Here is a 16909-nt window from a genome sequence, read left to right as displayed (position 1 = left end):
AGCCACTTTTCCCAATCATTTAACTTATACAGCAGCCACCATTAATTACAGTATTTCACAAGATTTTCCTTCCTCATATTTCCAAGTGCTTTCCTATGTTTTAAAACACCTCCCAATACCAATTTCTTAGGAACACGACTGAAAACAGTCATTCCTGACTCTATCTCTTAAGTAAAAACCATGGTGGGGGAGGGAACCACAGGGCTGCTTGCAGCGTGAGTGGGAAAAGTTGGGAGAAGGCCCACAGTGTACCCAGATAAACAGTGTCACAAAGAAAGAACTGCAAGCAACAACAACCAGCAAAACAATTAACTCACATTCTTGACAAGCTGCTTGATTTTCAGAGGGGCAATACACAGAAGCACATAATATGTACTATAAAACTCGCAGATAACACGTTGATAGCAAACATGAGCATTCTCTACTGCTAACACTAGTGCGTCCTTAGCTTCTAAGTTTTCAACCCGCTTATTGATGGTCTCTTGAAGATGGTCAGCAAATTGCATGTAATTCTCATTGGGACCCTGATTAATAGTTGCAAATGATTAGGCTGATTTGTCGGTTTCAGGCACCTTTATCCTAGCTTGATATGCGAGGTCTGCTGACTATCTCAGGATTTCAGAAACTAATAGTGCCTGTAATTGTGGTGTGCCAATTGTAGCCCGAGTTCCCAGGCGCATCCCCTTTCCCATCACGATCAGCATGACCGCATTGCTGACTGTTGGATTCACTCGCTATTAGCTGATCTAATCTGTCACACAGTTCTTTTGTCCAGTTCTTATCCGGTGACTCCTTCTGCTCTCTCGTGGAAGTTGGAGGGTTAAAAGGCGGTAAAGGTGGATGCACATTGGTAAAAGGACTGATAGTACACTTCTTTATGACCTTAGCATTCTCAGCTTTTACAGGTTCTTTGGGCAAGTTGTCTGACTCCAATCCTTTGGACTTGTTGTTCTCACCAGGGCTGGGTAATGGTGTAGGAGGCCACCCGCTCGGCATTTTTCCTCCCCCCGCCCCGGACTGCTGAACTATCGGGGGTGCTGAAGGCACAGCAGGGGATGGAGTAGGGAGGGTATTGAAGACACAAACCGGGTAAACTTCACAGCGATTTTCAGGTTTCTTATCAGGCTGCAACGCTGCAAAAATTCCAGCAGCAGCAGACTGCTCAGCCCTAAAATCTTTTAAGGTAGTAATTATGAACTTCCATGTAGTTGCTAATGATTTAGCTTCTTTATCTCCATTGCTGACCTTATCCCATAATTTCTGCCCTATATCGTCCCAAAGTTCAAGTTTAAGTTTTGAGTCACTAATCCTCATAACAGTCTTTTCATTTATTTTTGGAGTTAATGCCGTGAACGCGCCTTGTGTAACAGTCTTTTCAGCTTTTAATTGCTTCATTGTAGTAATTATCAGTTTCCAGGCAGTTACAAGGCCGAGAATATCTTTTTCACTGAGACCGATCGCCTTCCACAACACAGTTCCCACTTTTTCCCAAGTCTCTATTTGAAAAGCTCTTGACGGATCGGCAGGAAACCCATTGCCTCTGCACCAAATTCATAGTCTTTTGAGGTTACTCTCCTCATACTTCATCCTTCTCATAGAGAGGATATGCGAGAGGAGCTGCAGTATTGCTGCTGCTGCTTTAGATATATTCTGCTCCATCTCCTCTTGCCCCCAGCTGCTCACCTCTTTGGGTGTCTGTTGCAACTAAATCAGATCCTCTATCCTTCCTCCGTTGTTTCCGTAGCGATCAATCAGGACACAGGCAGCCCACAGACCATGTCACAGTCCAGCCGAGCCTTTCCAGCTGAGGCTCGTTCTTCGCAGCAGTCGTCCCCTCACCGTAAAATCTCCTTACGGATCACGTCGGGGTCACCACTTGCGAGGGCGAAAAATCATGGACTCCACACAATCCAATACGAATTCAAGCAAAGCCATTTATTACAGAAACAAGCCTCCTTATATATGCAGTTATTTCCTGATCACACGTCCACACTCCAAGCATGCATTAGCTGATTGGATATTGTGCGTGTTCACGAGCTGTCCACGCGCCCGAGTCTCACTGCTAATAGGTCTGTTGATTTACGTCGTGTTGCTGCCCTGCAGCCGTAGAACTGCCCCCCTCCCACAGCAGATCTTATTTTCAGCTTGATGAGGTGGCCTTGAAATTCCTTTGGGCCTGGCTAGTTCAATAACAAATCTCCATCTATTAGAAACCTATTCACACATTAACTTCAAGAAAATCCCACAAATCTCCCACATAACCTTCCCCTTAAATGTTCTTTTGTCATATTTTGCAGTCTGTGAAGTGTTGTGCATCTGTATTTGCTTTTAATAAGCTGCGTATTGGGTTTCACAGTATCACAGTATGTTTGGGGTTGGAAGGAACTTCAAAAGATCATCTAGTCCAATCCCCCTGCTGGAGCAGGAACACCCAGGTGAGGTTGCGCAGGAACATGTCCAGGCGGGTTTTGAATGTCTGCAGAGAAGGAGACTCCACAACCCCCCTGGGCAGCCTGTTCCAGTGTCTGTCACCCTTACTGAGAAGAAGTTTCTTCTCAAATTTAAGTGGAACCTCTTGTGTTCCAGCTTGATCCCATTACCCCTTGTCCTATCACTGTTTGCCACCGAGAAGAGCCTGGCTCCATCCTCGTGGCACTCACCCTTTATATATTTATAAACATTAATAAGGTCCCCCCTCAGTCTCCTCTTCTCCAAACTAAAGAGACCCAGCTCCCTCAGCCTTTCCTCATAAGGGAGGTGCTCCACTTCCTTAATCGTCTTTGTTGCCCTGCACTGGACCCTCTCCAGCAGTTCCCTGTCCTTCTGGAACTGAGGGGCCCAGAACTGGACACAATATGCCAGATGTGGTCTCACCAGGGCAGAGTAGAGGGGAAGGAGGACCTCTCTCGATCTACTAACCATCCCCCTTGTAATACACCCCAGGATGCCATTGGCCTTCCTGGCCACAAGGGCACAGTGCTGGCTCATGGTCATCCTGTTGTCCACCAGGACCCCCAGGTCCCTTTCCCCTACACTGCTCTCTAATATGTAATTTCCCACCCTGTACTGGAACCTGGGGTTGTTCCTGCCCAGATGCAGGACTCTACACTTGCCCTTGTTAAATTTCATCAGGTTATTCCCCGCCCAACTCTCCAGCCTGTCCAGGTCTCTGATGGCAGCACAGCCTTCTGGCGTGTCAGCCACTCCTCCCAGCTTAGTGTCATCAGCAAACTTGCTGACAGTCACTCTATTCCCTCGTCTAAATCGTTAATGAATATATTGAATAATAGTGGCCCCAGTACAGACCCCTGAGGCACTGCACTAGATACTGGCCTCCAACTAGACTCCGCACCATTGACTACCACTCTCTGGCTTCTCTCCTTAAGCCAGTTTGCAACCCACCTCACTACTCTATTGTCTAGACCACACCTCCTCAACTTAGCTGTGAGGATGCTGTGGGAGACTGTGTCAAAGGCTTTACTGAAGTCAAGGTAGACCACATCCACCGCTCTGCCATCATCCATCCACCTTGTTACATTCTCGTAAAAGGCTATGAGGTTGGTCAAGCATGACTTACCCTTGGTAAAGCCATGCTGACTGCCCCTAATAACCCTCTTATCCTTGATATGCCTTGAGGTGGTGCCAAGGATAAGCTGTTCCATGACTTTCCCAGGGACAGAGGTGAGGCTGACCGGTCTATAGTTACCCGGGTCCTCCTTCTTGCCCTTTTTGAAGACTGGAGTGACATTTGCTTTCCTCCAGTCCTCGGGCACCTCTCCCGTTTCCCAAGACTTGGCAAAGATGATGGAGAGCGGTCCAGCAATGACCTCAGCCAGCTCCCTCAGCACCCGCGGGTGCATCCCATCCGGACCCATGGATTTATGGATGTCCAGACTATTTAATTGCTCCCTAATGGGGAGCCATTAATTGGGGAAGACTTTTTTTTTTTTTCCTGAAATATTGTCTGGTGACTGCTGTCATTTAGTTTAGGTGCAGGCTTTGATACTGTTATCTGTGTTTGTCATTTGAGAAACAAGTTATAGACTGAATTGATGCCTGGGTAGGTTTAAATACAACAGCCTGAGTCAGAACAGTTACACTCTCCCCACCCTCTTTTTTTAGCTTTAGGTTAGTTTGAACACTTGTTTCATTTGGCAAACCTTGTTTCTTCTCAAAGAAAAAATATAAAAGAAGGGAAGAAGTTTTGTTTCTTTATGCTTTCATTTTTTTATGATGCAGATAACATTTTCCCAAATATGTGTTTTAACCTTGAGTTTAATTACAACAGCCTGAGTCAAATCAGTTACCTCTGATTCTGTTTGTTTACTGAAAATGACCAAATTGGGAAGGAAAGTAAAAGCTGGTTATAGAGAGTCTTTGTCCCCTGTTTGGATGGTTCAGAGTGCTTTCTTCCAGTGTGAGTTATTTGGGGAAATGGGTTATCTGAACCTGTGAAGGTTTAAAAATTCTGTGTATTAGAAATAAATAATTTGAGAGAGGTTGCACATGTAAACATCTGGTAACTATTTTGAAGAAAGATTTGGAATTTCTTCAGTTTTAACTGAGAACTTTCATTAGTTTTACAAGTCTGTTCTGTGAGAAGAAACAGAAGCCTTAAATTCTAAGGACATCCATTGTTACGTTGTTTTTTAGGTGGTATCATGGAAAACTCGACAGAGCAATTGCAGAAGAACGTCTTCGACAAGCGGGTAAACCTGGAAGCTACCTTATTCGAGAGAGTGATCGGAGACCAGGTTCCTTTGTGCTTTCATTCCTTAGTAAAATAAATGTCAATCATTTTAGGTGAGAATGAATTTTTTTTTTTCTTTTTTTTAAAAAAAACCCACTGTAACGTGTTTATTTGTGATCTTAGAACTTAGTACAGTATAGAAAAAAGTTATTATAAATGGAATATTTTTTACTTTTTTATCCATGTATGGTATAGCTCTTTACTAGGGTTGAATTGTTTTAAACCATGCTACTTAAAACTCCTTTACAGGCTAAAAAATTAAAGTGTAAGGAAAACAAAGATAATGAGAATAGAGATGCTTGTCTAAAGCTGTTGTGACTAAATTTACAGTAACATGCAGGCTTCTTCTTAGTAATCAGATGAGATTGTTTTGAGTCTGTTCCTCAGTCACTGCAGTTTACAGGACATACTTGAATGTCGAAGTCATAGCAAATGTGTGCTTTAGAAGAAAGAAATAACAAGGAGAAACAAAGAGGTTATATAGTTCATAATATTAGGATTTGCGGGAATCATCTTTCAGTATGTGTTAGAATTAGTTGTTCTAACTATAAATATTCCTTTATCTAAAATTGTAACCAGGATTATTTTACCATTAGCAAGTTACATACATTAATTTATTCTAGTTTGGTGTAAATGAGATGTGTTCTGGGAAGCGCTTGAATGTTAGTCAGCAAGTAGTGTGCTGTAGTATAATGTTCATCTTCACAAAATAGGATATCAAATGCATCTTCAGCAGTAGAAAAAACCTTTGTCAGCTATCTAGATAAAAAAAATAAACAGAAAGCTAATTCACTTGCAAAGGAAACAGAAATAGCATGCTAATGTTTGCATCATGTTGTCTGAGCTGACAATTCATGCTTCTCAGCTATACTGCTTTTTGTTTGCAAACTGGTTACTATGTAGTAGTAGTAGAAAATTAATATTTTTAGAATCATAGAAGAATTTCAGTTGGAAGAGACCCTCAGGATCATCGAGTCCAACCATAACCTAACTCAACTCTAGCACTAAACCATGTCCCTAAGAACCTCGTCTAAACGCCTTTTAAACACCTCCAGGGATGGTCACTCTACCACTTTCCTGGGCAGCCTGTTCCAATGCCTGACAACCCTTTCTGTGAAGAATTTTTTCCTAATATCCAATCTAAATGTCCCCTCATGCAACTTGAGGCCATTTCCTCTTGTCCTATCACTTACTACTTGGGAGAAGAGGCCAACACCCTCCATGCTTCAGTCTCCTTTCAGGTAGCTGTAGACAGCGACAAGGTCTCCCCTCAGCCTCCTTTTTGCAGGCTAAACAGCCCCAGTAAGTACTGTTTTTAAGAATCTTATTTTTAATACCATCTGCTTATCATAATCAATATCAGGTGTTGAATGTTGTTTTATGCCCACCATAAAAATATTTCTCGCATTTCAGTTAGAAACCATTAAAGACTGCTTTCTAAGAAAGGGATCCCTATAATATTTTCAAATCTTAAAGAACCCTTCCTTCTTGGAATCATTTAATATGTGAAGAGATAACTATTCAAAGGAAACTAATTTGTTTGATACTGTTCTTCATAGAATAGACATGCTTTTGGTTTCATTTGTTGACTGCAGAGTGTATATGTTTTTGTTATTAGAAGGGCAGGTGCTACACTGAAGTAGTTTTTCAGCTTCAAGAATGGCAGTCTTGAAGTTATTTCAGCCAAATATAGGGATGCATCCACTGGGTCCCACAGACTGGAAATGTCACTTTGACCAAAGTTTATTCTTTGCCAATTGCAGCCTTCTACAAATGAATGAAATTTCCATTTCTCAATGATCTCACTGATAATTTGTTCCCTAAAAGTGATATTTTTTCAGATTAAACTTTACTTACATATTTTTGTTTGACTAAAATACCAATATTTTAGGTGAAAGTTCTCCAAATCCTCTTCCCTCAAGTTGGATATGGACATATGTTCATGCAGCATATGATTGACAGATAGTGTATGAGTCCATCAAAACTAAATTCTTTTTGGCTGAAGTAATATGTATTTTGGTGAGTTGCTGAGTGATATGAAATATTGGGAAGGAAAATCTTTATCTTTTCATCTTGTCCTTCAGAATTTTCTGTGATTACAGGAGTCTTTGTATTTACTAGTCCTGTGTATTCTGAAGAAAGGTTTCATTTGAGCTTGATTTAATAATGAAATGTGAAACACTAAATTTCTTTTAGAAGCCTAATCTCTGAATAATTTGCCATGAATTTTATAAGGAATATGGTACAAAATATGCCAACAGATCTAGTTTAGATCCTTAAAGTTATATTATTTTCGGACTCCCCTTGCCGTGCTATTATGCTTAAAAACTTCGAGTTTAATCTCTGAAGATTGATCTTGGTGTATGTTTTAAACTAATATAGTTTAAATGACTGACTTGAGAAGAGAGATTTTTAAAGCAAGTATGTATCAGAATACTGACTTGTTAAAGAAAAACAATACAAGTGTAAGAAACCAACTACAGATAAATAATTAACTGCTGAGAAACTCAGATGAATATAATTTTTTTCTTTCTGTTTTTGAATTGTTCATGAGGTTTGTAAAGAAGTCAAATGCTAAGTAGAAAACTAAGTAGTCAGACATGTTTAACCTTCTGTACTGTAGTTTGTCTTGAAATATCTTTGAGATACTTTGTCTTCTGGACACTGGAGACAGAGATAACATGATGTTAGATGTTAATATTTTTTCTCTAAGTGAAATTTGATTAGATGACTAATAGTTTCTCTCAATTTCTTTTATTTTATTGCATATTTTTATCTTCACTGATCAATGACATTATATATTCTTAGACTTTGATTTGTGAAGGCATATCATAAGACTTTCTCCTTTGGCAAAAGTACTCACCAACCACTTTCCATCATTTATCAACAGTCCTGGCCAACCAGGGTGGTCCCAGTTGACTGGAGGTTAGCAAACGTGATGCCCATCTACAAGAAGGGCTGGAAGGAGGTTCCAGAGAACTACAGGCCTGTCAGTATGACCGTGGTGCTGGGGAAGGTTATGGAGCAGATCATCCTGAGTGCCATCATGTGGCACATACAGGACAACCAAGTGGTCAAGCCCAGTCAGCATGGGTTTATGAAAGGTGTGTCCTGCTTGACTAACCTGATATCTTTCTATGACAAGGTGACCTGCTTAGTGGATGGGGGAAGGCTGTGAATGTTGTGTACCTAGACTTTAATCAAGCCTTTGATACTGTTTCCCACAGCATTTTCCTGGAGAAACTGGCTGCTCATGACTTGGATGGCCGTATTCTTCACTGGGTAAAAAAACTGGCTGGATGGCTGGGCCCAGAGTTGTGGTGAATGGAGTCAAATCCAGTTGGTGGCCAGTCACAAGTGGTGTTTCCCAGGGCTCAGTATTGGGGCCAGTTCTCTTTAATATCTTTATCAATGATCTGGACGAGGGGATCGAGTGCACCCTCAGTAAGTTTGCAGACAATGCCAAGTTGGGTGGGAGTGTTGATCTGCTTGAGGGTAGGAAGGCTCTACAGAGGGATCTGGACAGGCTGGATCGATGGGCTGAGGCCAATTGTATGCGGTTCAACAAGGTCAAGTGCCAGGTCTTGCACTTGGGTCACAATCACCCCATGCAATGCTGCAGGCCTGGGGAAGACTGGCTGGAAAGCTGCCTGGTGGAAAAGGACCTGGGGGTGTTGATTGACAGCATCCTGGCTTGTGTCAGAAATAATGTGACCTGCAGGACTTGGGAAGTGATCATCCCCCTGTACTTGGCACTGGTGAAGCTGCACCTTGAATGCAGTGTTTAGTTTTGGGTCCCTCATGACACAAAAGACATTGAGGTAATGGAGAGAGTTCAGAGAAGGGCAACGAAGCTGGTGAAGGGTCTAGAACACAAGTCCTATGAGGAGTGGCCAAGGGAACTGGAGAAAAGGAGGCTGAGGGGAGACCTTATCACTCTCTACAACTATTTTAAAGGAGGTTGTAGAGACGTGTGTTGGTCTCTTTTTCCCAAGTCACAAGTGATAGGATGAGAGGAGATGGCTTCAAGTTAGGCTAGGGGAGGTTTAGATTCAGTATTAGGAAAAAATTCTTCACTTGAAAGAGTTATTAAGCATTGGAACAGGCTGCCCAGGGTAGTAATTGTGTCACCATCTCTGGAGGTGTTTAAAAGACAAATAGTTGTAGTGTTTAGGGACATGGTTTATAGGTGGACTTGGCAGTGTTAGGTTAATGGTTGAACTTGATGATCTTAAAGGTCTTTTCCAACCTAAATGATTCTATGATCTTAAAAATGATGGCACTCTACAAGAGTTCTGGTGGAGAGTATGGTGTTTTTCCCATTTACTTCATAATTTGTTGGAAACTGTTTTTAGTGTTCTGTAGGTTTCATAAAACTGCTAATTTCACATTTTTTACCAAAATTTTTAGTCTTTAAGTGGATCAAATGTCTCGTTCACTTTCTTTTTTTCTCTTTATATAACTAAAGGAATAGTTCATTCCTTCTGTTGGTATTTTCTCCCTTATCCAAGTTGCTTTTCCAGATAGCTCTTGACATTTTTAAAGAAGTGTTCTTTCTCAGGACTGCTGTCAAACTTCCGTGTTGCTGGAAAAATTCAGGTCCTCTTGATGCTATCAATTTACATAACTGATTGTTTGTTTGAATTGTCTGGTCAAAAATATTACGTACTTTTTTTTCCTTGTACAAATGACTCTTGTGTAATACAAATGTTTCAAAAACTGTTAACTCTCTTACCTATATTAATTATTTCTGATTGGTTTTAGAACTTGTGTTGCATAGCAATATGAACAGACATGATGTCTTCCATTTTTTTGGTATGACATGTGTGTTCACAAATCTGATTACTAAAATATGTACCACCACCCCACGCAAACAAAGAAACCAAACCAAAATCCTGAAACAAAACCAAACAAAAAACCCCCTACACAACACCCTCCCCCAACTACATATGTTAGCAAGATGAGCAATTTTATAAGACTTTTGTGTTAAACTGTTGAAATGTTTTTTAAAGCATTTTTTCCTATTTATTAGCAGGCTTTTAAATTGTGTACATTATTGTTACAAAGTTATTTTATAGCATGGATACTAGACTAACTGTAAAAAAGTGACTAATTTTTGACAGTATTTCAGTATTCTGCACTGTATAATTAAATGCAGTTAGTTTTTACCAAAATATATTGATACTTCTCCAAATTTATATAGTCTTATTATATAACGTGTCTTGCATGATAGAAGTATTAATGCTGTTATCTCTATTAATGTAGTAGGGCATTTGTCCAGGATGCTGGTTATTACATTTTTGTGTTTAATTTCATTTAGTTCTAGAAAATCTGCTTACTTTTTTTGTAAATCTACATCTCTTTTACAGTCTTCAAATATTTTTATGTTGTAATGTTTATCAATAATTGCTGATGAGATATTCATTAATTGGGGGGTGTGTGTGTGTGTATATACATATATATATATATATATAGTGTGTGTGTGTGTTTGTAATGTTGCATTTTGTTGAACATAGCCTGCTTTAACAACTCAGTGTTATCCTAACTTCCTTTTAAAAAATAAAAACCTCACAAAACCAACAAAAAACACCCCAATGGTTTGTAGCAAAAGATTTTCTTCTGTTAAGCTTATTTTTCTTTATTAACAGGATTATTGCCATGTGTGGAGACTATTACATTGGTGGACGTCGCTTTGCTTCTCTCTCAGACCTAATTGGTTATTATAGTCACGTGTCTTGTTTGCTGAAGGGGGAAAAACTGTTCTTTCCAGTAGCACCTCCAGAGGCCAGTAGTAAAATTCTTAAATGTCATTAACTTAAATATTAATATAATTAATCTTGCATTTTATATTCATATTTTTTAATGAAAAAAGCATTCTAGACAGCTTCCCCTAGTTCTAGACCTATCTCAGTGTATGGTGAAGTATAAGGAAAATATAGACATGTTCTTACTGATAGAAAGTAATGATTAAAAAAAAGTTTTTTAATGAAAATATGTAATGAGAAATCTAGATATCAGGTATTGCAATTATCTCCAAATGCAGTACTAACATTGTATGTAAAATGAGATAAGAAAATGTGGGGGTTTTGGCTAGTAAAGAGCACCATTGTAATGTAGTTAGCCTCTAGGGTTTTACACTGAATTAATGTATTTCAAAAGAATAGTACTGTTTCATAGCAAAGATTTCAAAATAAGCATACTGGAAATAACCAAAGTTCCTGAAAGCTGGGCTTCTTTCAAGTGGCTATCCTTAAGACAAAATCAGTAATTAAAACAAAACAAACAAAAAAACCCCACCCAAACAAAAACCACACACACACACAAACCCCTGCAAACAAAATCCCCACATAATAATAAAAAATAATAATAAAAAAATAAAGAAAAAATACAAAAAACAAACCCCCAGGCAAAACATCACCCCCAAACCACCTGCAGACTGTGCCCCCTCCCCCGCCCCCCTTCCCAAATAAAGATGTTTCTGCATGTTAAAGTTTCATAAATTTCCACTAAGTGGAAGAAAGTTCTGAAGTACTCTTTCATGGGAGTTAAATTATTGGTAATTTTTTTTTTGAGTTAACATGACTGATAATGTTATAAGGCTAGAAACAAAATGAGAGCTTTTGTTTATAACTTTCGGAATTAAGCATTACTAGCTCTTACTATTTTTGACTCTTTGAAATCTTAAAACTAGCAAAAGGATACAAATTACTAATACCACTCTTTTGCCTCAGAATAGCATAATTTTGGGGAGAGGAAGTCTGTACTAGAATGAAAGGGAAAAGTAATATCTTTGCACTCTTCTCTAAAATTGTAGCCTGTGGAGGATAGAAGGAGAGTTCGAGCAATTCTACCTTATACCAAAGTGCCAGAAACTGATGAAATAAGGTATGTTTTAATAACAGGTAGAAGCAGTTGTGAAATTCTTGGAATATTTATAAATGTTAATGATTTTGGTATACATTCGCTATGCAAATACTTTCCAGTTGCATCTTAGACTTAATGCTCTGGGAGATTAAAGGTACGATTCCTCTTTTTTTTTTTTTTTTTTTTTTTTTTTTTTTACCATGGATATAGCAATAACATTTTTATTTTGGGTACACTGTTTGTATTAATTTTAAGGAGACTTACATTTAATTGCTAGAACTATGAAACTTACTTTAGAAGTAGAGCATTACTAATTTCAAAGGCTTATCCACTTTGAGAAAAATGTAAGTTTGTTCATGAAGGCTCAACCTTACTCTTGAATTCTTTACCTCCTCCCAAGCAGTGCAGGGAAATGGGGAATGGGGGTTGCAGTCAGTTCATCACACATTGTATCTGCCACTCCTTCCTCCTAAAGCTCTTTTTCTGCTTCACTGTGGGGTCCCACCCACGGGAGGCAGTCCTCCATGAACTTCTCCAACATGGGTTCTTCCCATGGACTGCAGTTCTTCACAAACTGCTCCAGTGTGGGTCTTTTCCACAGGGTGCAGTCCTTCAGAAACACTGCTCCAGGGTGAGTCCCACATGGGGTCACAAGTCCTGCCAGCAAACCTGCTCCAGCACGGGCTCCTCTCTCCATGGGGTCACAGGCCCTGCCAGAAAACCTGCTTCAGTGTGGGCTCTCAAAGGGGTCACAGCCTCTTCTGAACACATTCACCTGCTCTGGCATGTGGTCCTCCATGGGCTGCAGTGGCTATCTCTGCTTCATCATGGTCTTCACCATGAGCTGCAAGGGTATCTCTGCTCTGGTGCCTGGAGCACCTCCTCCTTCTCTTTTACTGGGCTTGGTGTCTCCAGAGTTGTTTCTCTCACTGGTCTTGGTGTTTCCAGAGTTGTTTCTCTCACATATTCTCACTCATCTCTTTACCAGCTACTGTTGCACAGCAATTTTTTGTTCCCATTAAATATGTTATCACAGAGATGCTACCACCATTGCTGATTGGCTCAGCCACCCCTGCAACCCCCCCTCCCCTTTCTCTCATACTTTTTTTTCTGTGAACTGCTACTCATTTCCTTCCTAATGTTGATCTATCAAAAAAATCTATGGGATGGTCCTTACTCCTCACTTCTCTTGTGTTTTCATGATATATGTTATGTGGAAAGGATGTAAAACTCTTGAAGATTTTATGTATTTCAGAGAATCTTGACATAATTTTAATATTATAATTAGTATTTAGAAAGCCTGAAGTATTTCAGGGTTAATTTCAACCAGTCTTTCAATAATAACTTACTGTGAACTTCTTTGTAATAGAACTGATGTAGAATGGCCTTGCTGTTTATTGTCCATTTTTAAGATTTAGGTTTATAAGTAGCTGAATTCATTTGAAGTATTTTTCATCAGGCTTTTTATTCTTGATGTTTGTTTTATGCTCAAGTTAATGCATTTTCTGTTACCCTCTGTCGCAGATGAATTATTAAGAGAAGTCATTGTTTTGGGGTTAACTGAAAGGATTTTCATTAATGATTAAATTATGATTAAAGGGTAATTATTTGATGATTGAATGAAAACCAAATGGTGATTAAGCAATAATTGAATGTTAATTCAACAGTGATTTAACAATTATTTGAAAATCATTTAAATTATCATGTAAATCATCATTTAAATAATCAGTTGGTGATTAGATGATGGTTCAGATAGCAGACAACTTCTTCTTACTGCGCTTGTAATAGTTAAGCTATAGCTGGTTATATTAATGTTGCTAGTATACAATATACTCTCATACCTAACGTAAAATGTTGCTTACTTCATTATAGATATGAGTAAGGGGTCTCTCGACCTCAAGGAGTTACCTTGAGAGGCATCCCTTCTCGAGGGGGGCGATCACTGCCATGCAGACTGGTGCTATACAGGAGAGCTCAATGGGCTTGGTGGGAGGGGGGAGGGCTACAGATATTTATAGTGTAAAGTGATTGACTTGAACCCCCTTTTAGTGTATGTGCAGTTATGCAGCTGTAGCAGTTTTAGTTTTGTCTAGTCCCAGCTCAGGCTGGTACTGTTAGCTCCTGATAAGACATGGCCTAGGCTCTGTGGTTCCTGAGACAATGTTTGGTTCCTAGTACAATTTTCAAGGTTTGCACAGCAGGGCTGATTTCAGTCAGTCCTGCTTGTCAGTATTGTCTGAACCAAAGTACTGTTCACTCAGAGTGGGTATATCCATCACACTCTCTCAAATGAGATACATTCTGTAGAAAATTGCTATCTAATTTTGTATTGAACTAGTAGTTGATGAGCTTCAGTACCTCATAGCTTTTGCCTGTGTCCCTGATGCATCATCTGACTTGACTGAGAAGTCTCCCTGTGCTCCAGTGAAAGGTTTTCATATGACCTGGTGGGGTGGTGGTTTAACTCTGGCCAGCAACTAATCACCGAAAGACACTGGAGCAGTGATTTTCCTGGGTGGATGTCTTTTGGCTGTTGTTTTTTTTCTCGCAGTTCCTGTATCTAAGCTTCTAGTCTCCAGTATGTTCACCATCCCACTTTCTTATGTCCTCCGTGTGGTCACGCAGATAGAACCATAGGGTGGCATGTGGTGTGCACCACTCTGCCCTGAACACAAAAAGGCTGACTCGTAATAGCTAAGGCATCAGTCGGTATGGGTGAGGAAGACCTATCATTCTTTAATTGCTAGGACAATTGTTTGGACAGTTTCTCCACAGCCAAGACGCAGGCCTGTAGGGAGGAAGCGAGATTACCTTTGTATTCTTGGAGTTGTCTGGCCAGTCCATCTATAGTTGGTGCCTCTGTGTTTGTCCAGCTCATTATCGCCAGGGTGTTGGTGTACTATGTCGGTGGACTTAGTACAAACTTGTACCATGTGGACCGCGTGCACTGGATTTCATCTGGGTATTTGGATACCTGTTTTGTCATCCAGGTTGCTATAGATCACCACCACCAAAGCTATTTCCCTCAGATACTTGATACCTCCACTTTGGGAATTTGCAAGATTTTGCTTGAAGGGATACCTGTCCTTCACACCTGATAGGAACCACCTCCAAAGACTGAGGACTCGTACCCCCTTTCCAATCCCATTGTCAGTGGCCTTATCTCTAGCAAGGGATCCCAGCTGCCAAGCTTTCTTACCCTCTCATTCCTGACTGTTGGCTCCAATATCCCAGCACTGGAGTAACCAGCTGATAATTTGTTTGCCTGGTTGACAGCTTCGCATGTCTCGCAGCTTACTTAGGGATAGGATCACAGGATCACAGAATGTCAGGGATTGGAAGGGACCTCGAAAAATCATCTAGTCCAATCCCCCCATGGAGCAGGAACACCCAGATGAGGTTACACAGGAAGGTGTCCAGGCGGGTTTTGAACGTCTCCAGAGTAGGAGACTCCACAACCCCCCTGGGCAGCCTGGGCCAGGCTCTGTCACCCTTACTGAGAAGTAGTATCTTCTCAAATTTAAGTGGAACCTTCTGTGTTCCAGTTTGTACCCATTACCCCTTGTCCTACCATTGGTTGTCACCGAGAAGAGCCTGGCTCCATCCTCCTGGCACTCACCCTTTATATATCTGTAAATATTAATGAGGTCACCCCTCAGTCTTCTCTTCTCCAAGCTAAAGAGCCCCAGATCCCTCAGCCTTTCCTCATAAGGGAGGTGCTCCACTCCCTTCAGCATCTTCGTTGCCCTGTGCAGGACTCTCTCTAGCAGTTCCCTGTCCTGCTGGAACTGAGGGGCCCAGAACTGGACACAATATTCCAGATGGGGTCTCACCAGGGCAGAGTAGAAGGGAAGGAGAACCTCTCTCGATCTACTAACCACCCCCCTTGTAATACACCCCAGGATGCCATTGGCCTTCCTGGCCACAAGGGCCCAGTGCTGGCTCATGGTCATCCTGTTGTCCACCAGGACCCCCAGGTCCCTTTCCCCTACGCTGCTCTCTAATAGGTCATTCCCCAACTTATACTGGAACCTGGGGTTGTTCCTGCCCAGATGCAGGACTCTACACTTGCCCTTGTTATAGTTCATTAAATTTTCCCCGCCCAACTCTCCAGCCTGTCCAGGTCTCTGATGGCAGCACAGCTTCCAGTGTCAGCCACTCCTCCCAGTTTGGTGTCATCAGCAAACTTGCTGACAGTGCACTCTATTCCCTCATCCAAATCATTGATGAATATAGTGAATAATATAGGCCCCAGCACTGACCCTTGAGGCACTGCACTAGATCCAGGCCTCCAACTGGACTCCGCCCCATTGACCACGACTCTCTGGCTTCTTCCCTTCAGCCAGTTCGCAGTCCACCTCACTACCCGATCATCCAGATCACACTCCCTCAGTTTAGCTATAAGGATGCTGTGGGAGACTGTGTCACATGTCTTACTCAAGTCAAGATAAACCATGTCCACCGCTCTGCTATCATCCATCCATCTTGTTATGTCCTCATAAAAGTCAATGAGGTTGGTCAAGCATGACTTCCCCTTGGTGAAGCCATGTTGACTGCCCCTAATGACCCTCTTCCCCTTGATATGCTTTGAGATGGCACTAAGGAGAAGTCGTTCCATCAGTTTCCCAGGGATGGAGGTGAGGCTGACCGGTCTAGAGTTACCCGGGTCCTCCTTCTTGCCCTTTTTGAAGACTGGAGTGACATTTGCTTTCCTCCAGTCCTCAGGCACCTCTCCCGTTTCCCAAGACTTGGCAAAGATGATGGAGAGCGGTCCAGCAATGACCTCAGCCAGCTCCCTCAGCACCCGCGGGTGCATCCCATCCGGACCCATGGATTTATGGATGTCCAGATTGCCTTGGTTCATGAGAACTGGGTTAGGGAGCAGGTAGGCAAACTCCTCCATTGTCCTGCCTTCCTCTGGGGCCTCAGGGGTACAGGGCTCCTCAGGACAACCTCCCCCAGAGTAGACAAAGAAGGCATTCAGTAACTCTGCCTTCTCTGTATCTTCTTTCACCAGGGCACCCACCTCATTCATCAGTGAGCCTACATTGCCTCTGCTGTTAGTTTTATCTGCCACATATTTGAAAAAGCTCTTCCTGTTGTCCTTGACCCCTCCTGCCAGGTTTAATTCTAAGGAGGCCTTAGCTTTCCTAGTTGCCTCCCTACATTCTCTGACAACAGCCTTATATTCTCCCCAAGTGGCCAGACCTTCCTTCCATGATCTGTAAACTCTCCTCTTCCACTTGAGCTTACCCAGGGATTGAGTGATTTCTGTCTCATTTATGATTTCAATCC

General features: G+C 41.4%; 1 protein-coding gene across 1 annotated transcript in view; it reads left to right on the top strand.

The window, feature by feature from the left end:
- Window positions 1–16909, top strand: part of RASA1 (RAS p21 protein activator 1) — a gene marked incomplete at its 5' end in the record, with an annotated part of 97788 nt that overhangs the window by 15539 nt on the left and 65340 nt on the right. The window contains 3 exons of the mRNA XM_080361771.1: window positions 4654–4803; window positions 10399–10534; window positions 11565–11635. Coding sequence (XP_080217897.1) covers window positions 4654–4803; window positions 10399–10534; window positions 11565–11635 — 357 coding nt within the window. The remainder of the gene's footprint in view (window positions 1–4653; window positions 4804–10398; window positions 10535–11564; window positions 11636–16909) is intronic.

The sequence above is a fragment of the Nesoenas mayeri genome, assembly GCF_963082525.1.
Source record: "Nesoenas mayeri genome assembly, chromosome: W".
NCBI lineage: Eukaryota > Metazoa > Chordata > Aves > Columbiformes > Columbidae > Nesoenas > Nesoenas mayeri.
This window is presented reverse-complemented; position numbering and strand designations above follow the sequence as displayed.